Raw genomic sequence first — 18,797 nt, forward strand, 5'->3', positions numbered from 1 at the left:
TACAAGCCATTTTGTAGGTACCTATTTATGCAAGAGAGACCCCAGCTTCTTGCAGGTTAATTGCACTGGAAGGCAGTTAGTGAATTTTTCAACAAGAATTGTAGATTAGGGAAGTGTGTTAACTTTGTTCTCTGTTCCTCTTCCCCATTCCAACTGTTCCCCCTGTTATCTTTAATATATTTCTTCCATAGTTTACTGTGACTGCCAAAAAGCCTTAGGCCAGTGGTTCTCACATTTTTATCATTGGGACCCACTTTTTAGAATAAGAATCTGTTAGGACCCACTGGAAGTGATGTCATGACCAGAAGTGACATCATCAAGCAGGAAACTTTTTAACAATCCTAGGCTGCAATCCTACCCACAAGTAAGCCCCATTGACTATCATTGTTAAAAGCATATACAGTACATAGTAGCCTGTTTAAAGTAGAGATCTGTAATTTCCCCAAATGCAGTCATATACCCTGGTAGCATCAAGTCTAAAATATTAACAGTAAAATATTGAATGGGGACCCACCTGAAATTGGTTCGCGACCCACCTTAGGCAGTTCTTGGGCATCACTAACTGTATAAAATTTGTGATTCCGAAATGAACATTTGGGCCACAGTTAATGTTTGGGCAACTCATTGTGGACAGTCTCCTGGTCAGGAAGATGCATGATTTGGATTGTGCCAAAGCTTATTTGGGGGAGCAGTGGCGTCACTAGCTTTTGCGTCACCCAGTGCAAGAGGGCAGCATGTGAGCCCTATGATGGATTTCTTCCCATGCAGTGGACGGGGCAACACAATGGGCAGTGGGCATGGTGATGTAACTTTGCCCTGCCCTATTGGTTTTTTGGCTATAACCTTTGATAGAACAGATATATTTCAACACAGTTTATTTCATTGTATTCCGGAAAAATACCAAGATTTTAAAAATTCTGACCAGTAGTGGTGTCAACCCCCATGTCCCGCGCCCCCCCCAGTGACACCAATTTGGGGGAGTAGAGGCAGGCTCACCTCAGTTCCCTGTTCAGGCTGCTTAGGTGCATTAAATAAAGAGACAGAAGCCAAGCTCTTTAAAGGAGCTCTCTTGTAGTCCTGCAAATGGGGAGTCTTTTTTTTATGCCCATGGACCTGACACATGACTCATTCGTGCTGCTGCTGGAGATCTGAGCAAATCCACCATGACCTGCCATACCTGGACAGACAGCAACACCCCTTTGCATGATTACATGCAACACCCCAGTGTCATATATAGTAACTGGAATGGGAATTTGGTGAACTTGGTTGTAGTACCAGCAGGACTGATTGTGCAGTCTTGATCAAGATGTCATAGCTCATCCTCAGTTTTCCAGCTGTAAAATGGGAACAATAGTGGTCTCTTCCATGGACTTGCTGGAAAGGCAAATACTACTAATTGATTTAATTTAAATATGCACTTGACTAGTACGAGGAGGAGGAGGAGGAGGAGGAGTTGGCCATTCCATCCTGCTTTCCTCTTCTTCCACTGCTCACACTACCATTGGCTTGCAGAAGCCTTTCTTCCTCCTGTTGCACCCAGCCCTGCTATCCCTTCACCTGTAGCGACTGTCATAGCTTTCATATCTGGCTCAGGATCACATTATCACTCAGTAGCACAGAGCTTTAACTATTTAACAAAACAAATTATGAACATCCTAGCCATAATCTCAAAGCCACCGTAGTCTGGTAGTACCTTTATTGGAACCAGCCTAAATGACACTCAGTTGTGAGCCACAAGCTTCTGAGTTCTCCAGAACTCTTCCCCAGGCCAGACACGAAGCCACACACAAAAAAGGCGGTGGGGAAGCCAGTTGTGTTGCAAGAACTTAGAGGCATCGTCTTAAAACAAAACATAGGAAGAATAACAGACTGGATTTGATGAGCCTCACTACCTGTCAGCCACTGATTTCAGGATGCACCTAGGGCTACTGGGACAAAGAAAAAATAATATAAGAAAAAATATCTGTAGAAAATATAAAATCTAACAGCAGTCAGTGCTGTGCTTCTTTTGTATCCTTTCTCAGCTGCCCAGGCTGCTGAGAAGGTTCCTTGTTGCTATCCCCACACAACAGGTCCCAATTGTGGTGGCTGGTGCTGGGCCCTGAACTGTGAGACTTGCAACCAGTTTCCTTGTAGGAAACATCCAGTGCATAGGTGGGCGACAAGAGCCAGGAGCAGCCTCCAAACAGGAATGAATCAAACTGGGTCTCTCGAAACCACTGTGCCTTTTGTAGATGATGGGCCTTTAATGGCAAACACAGATGCTCAGCTGGGCTGCGCCACTTGGGCAGGGCCATGTAGTGGTCAGGGAACATGTTCTGCAGACGCAGCACACGCCCATTCTGCCTGTCGCCTGCCTGATGCTAGCTTGAAATCACAGCCTCTGGAGGACATGCTCAGGCTGGAGCCAGACAATAGTCTTTAAAAGAGTTGAAAGTGGTTTGAGAGGCTTCACTGTCTCTGGTGTGCAAACATATTTTTTTGCCCCACTGGTCAAACAGGTTTTGTAGGTTATGATAAGATAAAAACCTGCCAAACATATTTGACCAAGGGTCATGGTGGAATGAATGAACACACACAAGTAGTGATCCCTCTTTCAGACTGTTTCCAACTCGAGGGAGAAAAGATGGTTTGTCTCCAGCCTTGAGCTGCAACCAGACCAGCATTTCATTTCACTTTTGTCCCTTGCTGACTCTGTACTAATCTTTGCACGTTTCTCCTTGGTGCTATGCTTCCTTTTCCTGAAATTGTAGACTTGGGTTTGGGGGTTTTGGTTTTTTGCTAAATACAAATTGTGCGATTGCATCCATACGTACTTCAATCCATTTGACTCTGTAAAATGTTTGTGAATTGAATTAGCACTATGAACTGGGTTAGAATAATTAGCAGACAACATGAAGACATTGTTAAGATGAATAGAAGTCAGGGTGTAAACTCACTATGAAAGTTTTTTTTAAAGGATTTGACAATGAAAGATTAATGGTCACGAAGAGGGAAAGTGTAAAACTTCTGTCCAGATCCTTTAAAAAAACCAAGTTGTGATGAATAACAATCAATCATAGGATGCAGAGCAGACCTTGTGCCAACTCATTGCACAATTTTCAGTAAGAGATTATGAAGAAGGGGGGGAAAAACAACCCTGCCAGGCTGGACACACCCTGACACTATAAATAGCCTATCTAAAGTGAGTGGAATCATAGCTCTGTAACAGCTGGAGTTGTGGGAGAAAGAGGCAACTTCTGTAAGCATCCTTCAGGAACACATTTCTAAATTCACACTTTTTTTTCATGGACAGGAATATGTTCTACACTTTTCTCAAGGAGCATGTTTAGTGAAATTGTGTTCAGGTATCCTGAATTTCTCTCCAGTCTGATTTTTGAAGAGGAGATTGTCCTTTTCGCTGAACATAACTAAGGCATCTTTCAAAGCAATCTACCACCATCCCATTTAGTGTCTCTCTCACAGTAAACACAAATCATTACCAGTAGAGCAATACCGTATTCTCATGCAATGGATGGGGGCACTCATTTTTTCACCTTTAAAAACAAACAAACAACAAACAGGGCAGATGTATGCTCCAGAACTGGAAAGGTGAAATGCTTAAATAATATATTTTTCAAAAGAAGCAAAAAGTACATGAAATGGCAAGGCACTGCAGTTAGGGGTGGGATAGGTTTGCTTGCACCTACCACCTCTTTTTAAATGCATGACTGTGCTCAGTCTGAAGAACTGCAGCTGGATCCTATACACATTGCTGTGAATCCTCAGAACTGGGAGGAAACCATACTTCCTTTGTCCCGTGCATCATTTAGGGCACAAGCCTAAAGAGGTCTACTCAGAAATAAGTCCTATTTTGTTCAATGGGGCTTATTCTCAGGAAAGTGTGGTTCGGATTGCAGCCTTCACCCAAGAACAGTAATGCTTTCATATTTGCCCAACTGCAGGATCTCTAGGATTTGTAGTTGTTGCAAGGAGGTTGATCATTAGTCTAAACCAGGGGTGCTCACACTTTTTTGGCTCGAGAACTACTTTGAAACCCAGCAAGGCCCGGAGATCTACCGGGGGGAAGGAAGCGTCTGACAGACATCACCTTTAATGTATGGAGCCCCTGCTGGAGTCTAGTCAGTTTCATCAGTTTGTTGCTGCATGCCTGAAGAGCAGCTAAAGTGTCAGTTTCAGTTTAGTGTCAGCTAAATATGTCAGTTTCGTCTAGTCACTAGACGAAACTGACATATTAACAGTTTGGAGAGACAGGGCTCCGCGATCTACTCATTTTGCCTCGCGATCTACCGGTAGATCGCGATCCACCTATTGAGCACCCCTGGTCTAAACAAACATGCTAAATCTGGACTGAGCACCTGGAGGGTTCCAACGCTGAGAGGGATCCCAGCATCTTTGTGTCCTTGTGCTGTGATGAGGATCCCTCTTAACACATCACTCCTTGATCACAGTGAAACATGAAGCACTACAGTTTGATTTCATACATTGTCACAACTGCCAAAGATTTGGAAAGTTCAAAGCAAGCTTTCTCCTCTAGCCTAGAACTCCTTGTCCCACCACAATCACCCAGATCTGACCCAAAAAGCCAAACCCATGCTGGAAATACACATTAGATCAGGTGTTTCTTTCCTGCTACCTTCTGAGCTGTGGTTGGTGGGTATACATGAAAGGGCCTTTTTTGTATTGACACCCAGGTTGTAGAACTCCCTGACTCAGTGTATTCCTTTGGCCCCATCCTTACCAGTCTTTAACCACTAGCTGAAAATTCTGTTGTTTCATTAAGCTTTGGTCTGTCTGCTGCCTGAATTTGTTGCTACTGGTTTCCCCTTGGTTGATGGTTTATCTGCAGTTTTTGGTCTTGATAAATTGTTACATGGTTTGTTTCTCCTAGTTTATTATTAATGTTAGCTTCTTTAAGCATCATCTTGAAACTGGAAAGGCAGGGCGGACGTTTTTAAATTAACAAAGAATTCTTTGCATTTTTTAAACATTCCAAATAATACACTTAAAATCACCAAGTTACTTCTTACAGGTTCATTTTAAGGTCAAACAGTATAACTTCATTTTGCTCTGTCATAATCCAAAACTGCAGCTCTTAAAAAAGTGAATCCTATTGTATATGTATCTCATAGCTAAGGAATAAAACACTTTGAAGAAACTGACTGGAACAAATGCAATACTAATACTAGCAGACAGATAAGATCCAAAAACAGCAGGCAGGTAAGTCAGCCATGTTTCTAGTATACCACACAGTGACACTGATAGGTATGCATCATTAGGGGGTTACTCACGTAGACTAGAATCCAACCAGAAAGTTGGATCCCTTCCAAACTCTAGGAAGCTTACATGTCTTGGTTGCTTTGAGCAGTTTTTTAAAGTCATTCAGCTGTCATAAAATCAGTTTCCAGTGTTGCTGTATGTGAACCCTGTGCCACCCAAACACTCTTGAAAGTCCTTTCTCATGGCTGATATCAGCACTGCCTAGATTACAATCTTTGTAGACAATGATTTTTTCCACCAGTAAGCTACCCATTCATTCATTCATTCATTCATTCATTCATTGTCTCTGATTGAAGGATACACAAGGCACAAGACTGGACTAGAGGAAGAGGCCTCATAATAAGGTATTTGTAGTTGGCTTCCAGGCCAATCCCATGCATGACTACTCAAAAGTAAATTCCACTCTGTTCAATGAGGTTTATTCCCAGGCAAATGCATATAGCAGCCATTTTCAACCACTGTACCATGGCACACTGGTGTGCCGCAAATGGTCTGCAGGTGTGCCTCGGGAGTTTGGGAGAGGGTCATTTATTACTAGGGCCATTGGGGGATGTGAATCCCCACCAACAGCATGGTGTGCCTTGTCAGTTGTGAAAAAACCAATGGTGTGCCTTAACAATTTTAGTACCTTGTCAGTGTGCCATGAGACAAAAAAGATTGAAAATCACTGGCTTATAGGATTATTGCCTTTGGCTGAATAACATATGATGGCCATTTGGCCCTGGTAGTCATTCTCCATTCATCAAATACAGCTCAGAGCAGTTCCACACCTAGTGAAATGGAGATCTAATACCTTGGGACTCTTTGAGGGGTGGAGATCAGGGCTTTTTTCCTAATGGAACGCAGGGGGACGGAGTTCTGGCACCTTTTTGCAGGGGCCCCTCCCCTTTGGAGGCATTCCAGGAGGGGGGAGCAAAATAGAGGCATTCGCTGGGTGGGTGCTGGGGGGTGCAGGGTGGGCGGGTGCCTGGCCCCTGCCTGACCACACAACGACCCCTCCTGCCCCATCCCCAAGCTCTCACCTGAGCCCAGCCCGCCTCCCCTCCCCCCGCGCTCTGCTTCCAAGCCAGTGGAGGGCGCGGGGGACACGAGCCGACGCCGAGGATGAGGATGGACGGACAGCCAGCCAGCCAGGGAGAAGGGCTGCGGCACCCACAGAACGCCCAGGTACTGGCTTGGCGGAGGAGGAGGGGAAGGAAACTGGCTGGTGCAGCCGTGCCAATTTGCAGCACAAGCCTAGGCATGTCTACTCAGAAGTATGTCTCATTGTGCTCAATGGGGCTTGCTCCTGGGAAAGGGTGCATAGCCTTGCAGCCTGAGAGCCCAAGCATGTCTACTCAGAAGTAAGTTCCACTGTGTTCAATGGGGCTTGCTCCCGGGAAAGTGTCATAGCCTTGCAGCCTGAGTAGACAGGCAGAGGAAGGGCTCTGTGGCTGCAGTCCTCTCCACACTTTCCTGGGAGGAAGCCCCACTGCCTCTAGTGGGACTGACTTCTGAGTAGACAGGCAGAGGAGGGGTTCTGGGGCTGCAGTCCTCTCCACACTTTCCTGGGAGGAAGCCCCACTGCCTCTAATGGGACTGACATCTGAGTAGACAGGCACAGGATTGAGCCCTGAGGCTGCCATCCTATCCACAGTAAGCCCCATTCACTAAAGTGGACTTCTGAGTAGACATGCATAGGATTGGGCTCTTAGGCTGCAATCCTAGGCACTTTCCTGGGAGTAAGTTCCATTGACTAGAACAAGACTTACTTCAGAGTAGACATACCTAGGATTGGGCTCTTAATCCTGGCAGAGATATATATCTGCACCCATTTTCACATGCTAAGGGCAGGTGAAAAGGGATTCTGTGTGTGTACAACATGCTGTCCAGCCTTGCCAGAGAGCCTCCTCGTCCTTCCCCCACAAGCATGCCCTCCGCCAGCCAGCGTTTGCAGCTCCTCTCCAGCAATGCACAGCAGCTGCTCAGGGCAGCAGAGAACACACAATTGCATGCCAAGCGCCTTCCCAAAGACAGAGTATTCTGATACCTGAATTAAACCATATTTAATCGCTTGTTTGCAAACGTAGCTGTTTCTCTGTGCACCTAAGGACCCCTCTCGTGTAAGAATTCCTTTTTTGTTCTTACTCCCACAGTTGCTTAGAGTAATTTTACTACATGGAACTCATGTAAGCCATTTTTCGGAATCCATTCACTGCTTCCTCTCTGTGCCACACTACATACTACACGCTACAAGTGCACCTGTACAGTATTTTTCCCCATGTGTAGAAAAAATAGCTAGGGGGAAGGGGATGTGGAGATTGACAGCCCAATGCTATGCATGTCTACTCAGAAGTAAGTTCATCTTTAGGGGGGAAGCACATAAAAATATTTTATTTCTCCAATAAAAAATGGTTTAAAAATAAATAAATAAAAGATTAACAAGTTGTGAGTTCCTGCACCTTTTTATTTACAAAAAAAAGCACTGGTGGAGATGATATGCTCCCTGGGCCACCCACCCTCACCCTAAATCACCCCCTTTCCACCTCTGTTCTTCCTTTACACCACCCTCTCCCAATCCCTTGCCAGCCCACCTGGGCCAGGACAAACTCACCCTGTCTTGGCACAGGTCTGGCTCCATTAGGCCAGCGCACATCTGTGCACTGGCCTAGCCTGCTGCTGAGTAGTTGTGAACGTGCTTTATGGCACATTTGCGATATCCGGGAGCCAGCTCAAGGGACTTGGGCCAACTCAGGGCAGCATTAGGATTGCGCTGCCCATGTCTCTTCTCACTAAGCATAAGATCATTCACTCACCCAGTAAATTGGCTCTCACTCACCAGGAAGGGCACAAAGCACTCCATCAATGAATTTCCTAAGAATATATGGGAAATCTGATGTTCATGCTGAAACTCAACTTATATCATCATTGATGTAGGCTCAGCAAAAATGTAAATCCACACCTCTCATCCCAAACTGGATTTAGAACACAGAACTCAAACTGAGGACATCTTTGTCTTATATGGTACTTAAAATATTTCCACAAGGAAATTCAACACCTGAATGAGAATTTTCCTCTTAAATTTGCTTCAGTTCCAGTTGAAACACTGCTCTGGTGTGCCTTTAAAAAAATGCTTATGCTTAGAAACAAGTTAACTCTCAGCTCTGCTTTGCTTCATTCTTGATTGTTCTAGGTAAGGAATGGAGCCAACCCTGCCCTTCACAGATTCTGGTTGCTTCTCTCTCCACAATCAGCTTCACTCAAATGTATCAAACTCCCAAGGAAACCACACAACCCAGAGTGGGTGTGTAATGACATAATAACAGAGGTATTTGGGTATCTCTTTGTCATTCTGTCTTTCAGGGCGAACATGAGTTGTGATATCCCTCAGGCTCCCCGTATCTGTCACTATCTCAATACCTCTATGACCCCCCAAAATGTTTACCCCAGCTAACTGTGGCTAAGTTAATGCAGTGGCCTTCCTATCTGATAAATCCTCCTATTTAACCTATCTGATAAATTTGCTCACATCAGCAAAAGCCTGCTTGTAGTCTAAGCTAATGTCTGCATCTGGCCTTCACCTTGAAGCAGACTGAAGCATGTATCTAATTGTTCTAAGGAAAGGGTTAGATGGAACTGGTTTACTGAAGGAATACATGTAGAAATTTCCAAGACAAAGGGAAACCAATGCCTATGAAACAGAAAGACTAGGATGTCTGAGCTTAAAAGCAGAGGATAGAAAGAAACTCCAGTTTCTCTCACCTGGGACAGGTGATTGAACAGGTGAGTACATTTAAGTGGCTGGACCAATGGATTCACATCCAAAAGACAAAACTGGGAGAATATTTGCACCAGCTCTGGAGAATAGGAAGGCTGGCCTGAACATAGTATACTAGACGGTCACATATCAACCCAGTTCACTTTCCAGCTGACATCAGGAGGCCAGTGGGCTCCTACACCAAACAAGATCTTCAGAGAGACACTTCAATGGAAGAACCACCAAGGAAGAGTCTTGTGACACCTTAAAGAAAAAGAAGTATTATCATAAAAGCTCCTATGGATGACAGCCCACTTCATCAGAACAGAATGGGAGAGGGAAGGGAAGGGAGGACACTGGGGTAGGGAGTGCATATGTTGAGGCAAGGAAGGATGCGGTATTGGTGGCTGCAGTTATGCCAATATCTTATCCCCCTTCCTGGCCTCTGGGTCAGGGACCCGGAATATGCCTTTCCAGGTCCACTCAGACATGTGCCAGCAAAATTGCTGGTGCAGATCCAAGTAGACCAGTGTTTTTCAACCAGTGGTACTTGTACCACCAATGGAATTTAAGGTGATGCCTGTAGGACCCCCAGACCTCTGCTGCCTGGCAGCGAGACCAGCAGTGCAACATGACAAGCAGCAGTAGGAGACTGAGCTCAGCAGGCAGAGCTCCAACATTTGCTTTTTGCATGCTCCAAAAAGCCCTCCTGTCTGTCCTGAGCCTCTTGCCAGTGTTTGTCACATTGCGCCTGGCCTTCCAATCTGGAATTAATTGGCAATGACATCACCACCAGTTATTCTGGTGGCACCTCCAATAAGTGATACAGCGGGGTCAAATGTCGAGAAACACTGAAGTAGATCCATTCAGGCAGTGGAGGCTCACCCTTGGGGCAAAGGAACAAATGTTATCTGGATAAGACCCCTCTACTTTGCAGGATGCAGCACATGCTCCAGTGGAGTGACTGCACTGTGGGGGAGAAGGTGCTTAGATAGAATTGGGTTGCCCATTGCTACCCTTCTGGAAGTGGTTCAGATAGAAAACTTGCTGCATCCATCTGAGACATGGCCAACACAGTGAGGACAACTCCTCGAGTAGAGTCCACCTCTTAACTTCTGTGTATCTAACACTTGATACGAGCTCACTTCTGGATGTTTGATGAGGTGGAGGTAGTCTCTCCTGCTGGGAGAGACATAAAGTGGCCATTGGGATTTGGTAATCTCAACATCAGACCTGCATCCCCACACCCCACTTCAAGAGGCAAGGGCTGACAGTGCAGAACTTGCATGTTTGGAATTGATACTAGATAACAGAAGAAAGCCCAAGGTCTACTCACACCCTTCCCCAAACCTGGCTGTGCCACCTGGACTTCTGACAGAGGAAATATAAATGGCAGCAGCTCAGCTCTTTCCCTGGCTCAGGGGCTAGATGGGCCTGGTCACGCAAAGGCTTTTTCATTCCCCCGGCCTATACACAAACAACAAGTGACAATCACAGAGGTGGAACATTTTTGTTTCCCTCTTTACAGCATGCTGAAGTGTAAGAATAAAAGCCTGCTCCATCCCTAAACTGCAGGACACTTGTGCCTCTAATGGGAAGTCAGTTGTGTGCCCACAACAGTTCCATACATGATGGCTCATTCTAGATACTTTACAACAGAATCAGGACCATTGTAAAAGACCTACAGTGATATAAAACAATAGACTGAAGATTCTACAATCAGTTCATCTGACTGTAGCATGCTTGAACTTTTGTACAGTGTGTTGGATCAGTTAGTGGGCAAAATGCAATCTGTTGCAATGAATGGAACATCTTGGGAAAACTGAGAACTTTGAAAGTGCTTCTTGAGTTCTTCATATTGATGACTTGTCAACTAGCAGTGGACTTGTACTGTCCACATTAGTGGTTCTCAAACCTTTTACCACGGCAACTCACTTTGTCAGTTGCTACGGCTCCTTCACACCCCTGAATGCCCTGTGGCTTTCAGGTCACACCCCAGAATGCAATGCTGCAAGGCATTCTGGGGTGCAATCCAGCCAACAAAGTGGGTCGCACACCAGTGCTACCCAGAAGCCGCAAGGCATTCTGCGGTGTGACTTGGCTCAGACTGCCTTGTGGCTTCCAGGGTGCACTGGCTCCATGACCCACCAAAAACTGGGTTGTGACCCACAGTTTGAAAACCACTGGTGTAGAATTTTATTTATTGTTCATATTTTTATACTGTCTTTCCTCCAAGGAGCTCAGGATGGTGTATATAGATCCTTCCTTCCTTTTGTTCTCACCACAACCCTGTGAGGTCGATGAAGTTAGTGACTGGCCCAATGTCACCCTAGAAGCTTCACAGTTGAGCAGGGATTTGGATCTTCCAGCTCTGAGTTCAACACCCGAACCACTACACCAATCTGGCTATCAGCTAGAGAAGGAAAAGAAGGAATGTTTTCGTTCCACAACATAAGAGCAGCTAATTCCATTGTGAATGGTTCTGTGGCACTTGGGAGTGGCCCAGCAGGAGAGCACAGATATTTGACTGACAGCCAAGGTGGGCAAGGCAGGACCTGGGGATGGGTAATGTTTTAGCATCACTTGCTGTAGAAGCCTCCTCCCTTTCTTGCCCTAGGATGTGGTTTTTCAGTTACAATGATTGCTCTTGACCACAGGAATTACAGACTGTTGGTTGTTTGAGGCTTCTTTGCCTTTCGATTCTGGAAGGAGGTATGAGGGGTATGTGTTTAGGAGCTTACTCTTAGAGGCGTAGCTAGGTCATTTGACACCCGTGGCCCATAAATTTTTGTCACCCCATATGACTTAATTAATCAATTAATTATATTGTTTAATTAATTAATTCACTTTTTATACCACCCTTCCTCTAAGCAGCTCAGGTTGGTGTACATGATTCCTCCCCTTATTTTGTCCTCACAACAACCCTGTGATGTAGGTGAGACAGAGGCAGTAATAGTCATGTCATGGAATGAATAATAATAATGATCAGAAAAATAAATGCAGTGAATATTTCCCCACAAGCAATGGATGAAATTCTGCATCAATAGTATATAGCATGATGGTATTATTCCTAAAAGCCACGATTTCCAGAATTTTGGTCACTAGGGTGTCACCCCCCCTCGATGTCTCATTGGCCTGTTCTGAGCAATGAACAGTCAAATGCTTAGTTTATTACATTTTTGACCACTATTTGGATTTTCTGCACCAAAATGACATCTCTGTGGAGGAGTTGTACAAAGAGGAGAATCTGTTTCTTACCCTCAGCTACATGGGCAGCACCACTCTGGTTAGCAAAGACTTAGAAAAGTTGGATCTCACAGGCTAAATTTTATATATGTACAGAACATAATCAGTGACAAAAACTCAACATCTGCAACAAGAAAATTATACATTATGAGTCCAGAATAAAATGTGCTAATTCAGTGGTTCCCAACGTTTACCACACCACAACCCACCTCATCCAACGCACTGGTCCTGGTGGTGCCCAGGGAGGCCCCAGAGGCCTCCTCTGGGTCGTGCCAAACTGGCGATCCACTCTACAGGCCCTTTCAGCAGCATGCCACATGGCATGGACTCATGACTCACACTTGGGGAACCCTATGCTAATTGCAATGGATTTACTTTAATTAGTTTTCATTTCATACTTTGAAGAACATAGAATACTTCTGCCAATAACAGAGTGCAATGGAAGAGAGAAATGTAGGATTCCAGAAGAACCAATTGATGCACACATTATGTAGTGTGTGTGTGTAAGCAGGCACCATGTTAGGAAGTCAACTCTCATGATTGATGTATTTATTACGCACATTTCAGCAAACTGAAGTGCAGATTAAAAGGGTGAAATACGCATAGAAGTTCTAGTCACTACTGCCATTTTGATTCCTGCTACTATATAGTGCCTATCCACCACCCACTGCACAACCCTGCTTGTTACTTTGTATGCACCGCCTTCAAGCTTCCAATGAAGATCTGTGCTACAGGAGGAAGAAAGATGAAGCATGATTAGGGCTGTGGTGGGGATGGGACACATCCCAACTGTTACATTTAAAATATGGCAAAATGAGCAGAGTGGCACAGCTGTACTCCAGGGTGAGAATTCAGGTCTCTTCCAGATGTTCCAGGAAAAGGGAGAGGCGTTCAAGACAACCACACTGCGGCTGTCTCTGCGAAAGTGTTACCCGCATCAGCCAAATAGCCCTTTAGCCTTCTTCCTTTTGGTCTTGGTGACAGGCAACTGAGTCTTCTGGGCTTGGGGGGATGGTGCCTGGAAAGGATAGGCAACAATCAGAACCAGTCAATCAACCACTACTCACCAGCAGGAGAAAACTCCAAAAACCCCAACTGTTAGAAGCATAGGGGATCTCACTGACACCTTCATCATGACCATCTGGCTGTCTAGGCAGAGCCATGATGGCTTTCTGGGATGAGAATAGCAACCCACACCAAACCACAGTATGTGGCAATACTGGTCAGGGAATAAAGGCAGCTTCAATATGTCTGACTCATAAAGGACACTTCTCTCCTCTGCCAATGCATTTTGGAGTGCTGTCTGGAACGGGGTTGCATGAATGTCACAGACACTTACTGGCTAATATAACAATATTACTGATGAGCTACTCAAGTTCACTCATCTGCCAATGCCTGCTTCATATTATGAACTGTGAAATCTTGTGTGACTTTGCTACTTTATACAGTACTGGAGCAGCATGGATTGGAGCTACAGGGAAGTGGCAACCATCCTGCTTGGATACAGTATGAGCAAACATTGGCTTTTGGTTCCCTTATTTCCCCATCTTGCTAATTTCTCCTTGTTCTGTGCAAATAGGTCTATCAGCCTTCTTTGTTCTCTCACCTTGCACTGGCATGTTACTCTATTTGCCTGGAAGATCCCTTTGTCTTGCTAGAAGAACTACCTCCTTCTCCCCTTCCAAATTGTTCTTCACTTCTGCAGCCTACGCCATCTAGACCATATTTCATCAAGCCTTGTTCTCTGTGTTCACTTTTATCCTTCCCAGCCAACTGAGATTCTAAGCCAGCCGTTTTCAACTGCTGTGCCATGCAGGACCAGAGCAGACAGGCAGCAGCCGCACACATGGGGGAAGTGGCTGCTTTGAGCCTCATGCGCAGTAGAAGAAAAAGGAGCAGGCAGCCAGCGAAGGGGCTGGTCGAGGCTGCTTTGCACCTCCTGCTGTCACTTGCTCCTGCTCCTGAGCAAGACAAAGGCTGCAACCTGATCCCAGTTTACCTGGGAGTAAGCCCCATTGACTATTATGAGGCTTACTTCTGAGCAGACACGCCTAGGATTGAGTATTACCTCCGTGTTGCCTCCTCTGCATGCTGACTGGGCGACCAGAGAAGCTTGGAGGAGTGAGAACGAGGGAGCCAGGCAAGCAGGTATGAAGCGAGTGAGTCTGCTGACACCACAAGCCTAAGAACTGGCTGGCTCAAAGGGTCCTGGAAAGTCCCTTTTCCTTGCCACAGTTTACCTGCGACTCTCCAAAGCAACCCTCCCTGAGTTGCCTTTTGCCTTTTAGGGGAAGGGCATTGGGCCATAATCCTCTCCATACTTACCTGGGAATAAGCCCCATTGACTAGAATGGGGCTTACTTCTAAGTAGACATGCCTAGGATTGGGCTTTTGGTTGCACTTTTTTTTCTTAAATACAGGAGCAGGCAATTGGCACTTCTCCCCACCCCACTCCCTCTCACAGGTACATTGCCCCCCCAAATCTCATAATTGCAGTCAGCACCTCTCTTACTGTCCCTCCCTTCACTGGTACCCACCTTCCAAAGGTTCAGAATCACTTGCTTCAAGTTCTCTCCCCGCCCACTCCAGCTGAATACTGTAGTTGTTTCACTCCTGTCTCTTCATTGCCCCTCACCTCACAGCTCTCCAGTATCTGCTCAATCTGACCTCTCTTTGCCAGCACTTTCTTGCATAACATTTTTCATCCTTTCCAAAATTGCATATACTTTCCTCTCCAAGCTTCTTGTGAGTTTCTTTGTCATGTAATAATATAATTGTATTAATTATATTAATTTACAATTAATTATAATGTAGTGATTTAATGTAAGTAAAAAATTGGTAGAGTGCCTTGACAATTTTAGTGCCTTGTCGGTGTGCCGTGAGCTGAAAAAGGTTGAAAATGGTTGTTCTAAGCCCTCTGACCAAGAACTTTGTCACTCTGAAGCATCCACCATAAACATCTGGTATTCAATAAGTGTTGAGGAACAGTTCCTCAATGTTCTTCTGCATTTTCCTTAAATTGTCTACATTCACCTTCCCCTTTCTTTTCTCAGGCTGTAGAACATAAATGGGATTGGCACAACATTGTGGGTCTGATATAGCTAGAGCTACAGCCTGTCAATGGGCTTCAAGATCTCATTCCCTGTGACTGATGGAACCCTTCCTCTGGTACTAGACCAGAACGAGCACCTCTTCCATGATCTTGATCTTCTAAACTCCCCCTCCCCAGCCCAATCTCACATTTATTGACAGCTTCTGTGCAATTTTTGAGATTACTATGCATCATATAGAGTCACAGGAGATTGCATGTACTTCAGAATCTCCGGCAAAATTCCAGTACCTCAACCCCCATTCATGGCATGGCACTTCCTCAATCACACTTCATCAAATCAACCCTTCCTTGGCCCATTCCCACATGCTGGATTGGACCCACTCTCACCACTGTGTCGTGGTCACACACTGCAGGCGTTGGTTGGGATTCTGTGTTTTCCTTCTCTAGCTCAGTTGACAAATCCACAGCCCCTTGTTTAAAGTCCAAGGAGCTAGCATGTCCAGGAGTGTCAGAGTCTTCAGATGCTGAAGGGAAAAGTAAACAGAAGAGGTATCCATGAGTACAGTGTTTCTGCTGGAATGGGAATCAAATTACGCCTTTGGGGGACAGAGCACTGGAGACATATGGTGCTACTTTTGCTTTATGCACAACATACACGCAGTGTGGAGGCAAGCAGCATGTGCACTCCTACCAGGCAGTAGTTTCACTACCTTACCAAATAGCTAAAGAGGGGGAACCTTGCACTTTATGAGATGTCTTCAGCTCTCTTCCTGTGCCTCTTAGTCTATCCAAAACTTCTTCTTTTATTCCTTCTCACACATCTACTGTAACTGTCAGAAAAGTTTCTCCCAAAATTTATGGTGGTTTGATATGAATTTGGGATGCCGATTCCAAAAATGGCATCCGTTTTGCCCTATCACGTCTACTTTTGGAGATACAGTATAGACACATTAGTGAATGGTTCAAGCAGCTTCTTCATGAGGAAGCCATGGTGTAGCCTTCCTCATGAGGAAGCTGCTTGAAACATTCACTAAAGAGGCTATGCTGTGTCTCCAAAACTAGACATGATAGGGCAAAACGGATGCCATTTTTGGAATCAGCACCCCAAGTATACCCAGGAATTAGTGTAACGTTTAAGGAAGCAAAATGTTTGTTGGCCTGTGTAATCGGCCACTCCACTTAGGGAAGGTCACTGCCTCTAAGTTCTTATGGTTAACACTCAAGAAAGGTCCCCAGATATCTCCCAACCATTAGCTTCTATTGAGGAAACATGCATCCTAAACTATTAAGTAATCATCTGCTTAATAACAGGAATGCCTTTGTGGTGCCCAATTAGGGCCACTGCCTAATATCCTGACTCTGGAACATGTATAATCAAAATTTCTGAGGGCAGCCCTAGGAGTACCAAAAGGCATTTTCAATGTATGAATGTGTTTAGAGACTGGCCAGATGAGTGTTGAGGCCAGAATATGGATTTCCATCATATTATACTAGCTAAGACTGCTTTAGTGCCCAGTTAGCCTTGCTCTCCTAATCCTACTGGACGACTATAAATCTAGCTGGTCTAAAATGATTGAGCAGAAACTGGTCACCTTGGGTTTCTCCTTGTAGGCCTTGCTCTATATCAGGGGTGTCAAACTCGTATCATACAGAGGGCCGAAAGCATTCAGGGCTCCAGCTGAGGGCTGGAAGTGATGTCATTAAGCAGAAAGTGATATCATTAAGCAGCTAATAGTCAGAAATCAGACCCTGTTCTCATATATAAACTCATTAACTGCAAATGACAGAAGAGAAAGTACGCAAATCTTGATCATATTTCAGGATTTGGGAAAGCTCAATTTTCATGTGGGCTGCCATTTTAACTGTAACACCTCAGCAGCTGAGAGCCTGAGGGCCAGATAAAAAGCTTCCGGGGGCCGCATCTGCTCCCCAGGCCTTATGTTTGACACCTCTGCTCTATATGATCATTGATCAGACAAAGACAGCTATAAGACACTGAATTATGAACCTGGAGCACCAAAAAGGCCTTAGCAATGTTACAGAATTAGTGAAGAGCTTAGATATATTGTCGCTCCTCTCTCCTACCTCACTCAGCTGGAGACACCAAAATATAGAAGCATTTACACTGGCTTGTTGCAGTGGGACACCATTCACTGAGTGGATATGTCTATGTGGCTCAGCTCAAATTGAAACATTTGATCATGTTCTGCTAGACTGTACATTTTATAGAGATATCTGGACTGTTTTTATCTCCCCACTACTGAACAGGTTCCAGGCACACATCAGACAATTTAGTTATTTGATTTTTCTCTGTAAACCACTTTGTGAACTTTTTCTTGAAAAGTGGTATATAACTACTGTTGTTGTTTCTTAAGCTTCTGCTTCTATCAGAATAGCAATCCTGCTATTACACTCAGTGTGGACAAGTTTCTGTTGGCCATGTTGAATGTCCAGAAAAGAATGGTAGACTGTGACAATCTCCTCTATTGGAACTTATAGAGGTGACCAAAGAGGTCACCTTATAGAGGTCACTTATATTGGTGACCAAAATAGTGATTAATGTCTTAAATTGGAGTATCTTCTTTGAAAGGAAGTTTAAGTAAGCTGGGTGGGAGATTTTGTTTGTATATTTTTTATCTATTTTTGTGTCTTTTTAATATATTACTATTTCCTTTCAGGTTTTGACTTCAGTCCAACTTTGGGATTCAAAGGGAAGTTTTAGTGTATTTTAACATTTTGACTTGCTCCTATTTTTATTTTATCCCATTTTAGGATATAAACTTAGTTTTAAACCATTTGGAGTTTATGTAGTTCCTGTAGCTGATTATGTTGTGCAGCACTGATTTTATTTTCGTTGGTCTGAGACCATAATAAAGATTTGATTTGATTTGAATAAAAGGAATGGCCACTAGTAGTCATAATAATTATGTATGATGATAAATCTAGACCCTTTGATGCCATACACCTGCAGAGAAAGAACAGAAGTAATGAAAGAAAGGGGGGGGAATCTTGAGGTAGTGAGGGGCTACCTCTTCTGGACTCATATACTGTTTAGGTAAAAGAGTAAATAATCCACAGACTTATTCTCCCTCAACCAGTGAAGAAGATCCTTCACAAACATAGTACCACTTGCAGGGGCAGTGGTGGTCCCTGTGCTGCCCTGGGGCGAGCCTGGAAGTGCAGCCCCAACTGATCATGTCTGAATGTCTTCTGAGGGCTGACAGTGTGTGGCCTCTCCAGCCCACAGAAGGTCTTAGAAAGGTGCTTCTGTGTTCTTTCTTTTTTCTTATTATATTATATATAATATAATATAATATTATTATATTATATAATATATATTATATAATATATATATTATATAATATAACGGTATTATAATGCCGTTGTACAAATCTATGGTAAGGCCACACCTGGAGTATTGTGTCCAGTTCTGGTCGCCGCATCTCAAAAAAGACATAGTGGAAATGGAAAAGGTGCAAAAGA

At 44.5% G+C, this 18,797-nt stretch overlaps 1 protein-coding gene across 5 annotated transcripts in view; it reads right to left on the reverse strand.

Moving 5' to 3' along the window:
- Positions 1–12,204: 12,204 nt before the first annotated feature.
- NHEJ1 (non-homologous end joining factor 1) overlaps positions 12,205–18,797 on the reverse strand; it is a 117,924-nt gene continuing 111,331 nt past the window's right edge. For all 5 annotated transcript variants that reach the window (XM_066631554.1, XM_066631527.1, XM_066631565.1 and 2 more), the window contains 2 exons: positions 15,702–15,838; positions 12,205–13,280 (listed from right to left, as the gene is read on the reverse strand). In XM_066631554.1, coding sequence (XP_066487651.1) covers positions 13,200–13,280; positions 15,702–15,838 — 218 coding nt within the window. In that variant the 3' untranslated portion in view covers positions 12,205–13,199. The remainder of the gene's footprint in view (positions 13,281–15,701; positions 15,839–18,797) is intronic.

The sequence above is a fragment of the Tiliqua scincoides genome, chromosome 1 (genome assembly GCF_035046505.1).
Source record: "Tiliqua scincoides isolate rTilSci1 chromosome 1, rTilSci1.hap2, whole genome shotgun sequence".
Taxonomy (NCBI): Eukaryota; Metazoa; Chordata; class Lepidosauria; order Squamata; family Scincidae; genus Tiliqua; species Tiliqua scincoides.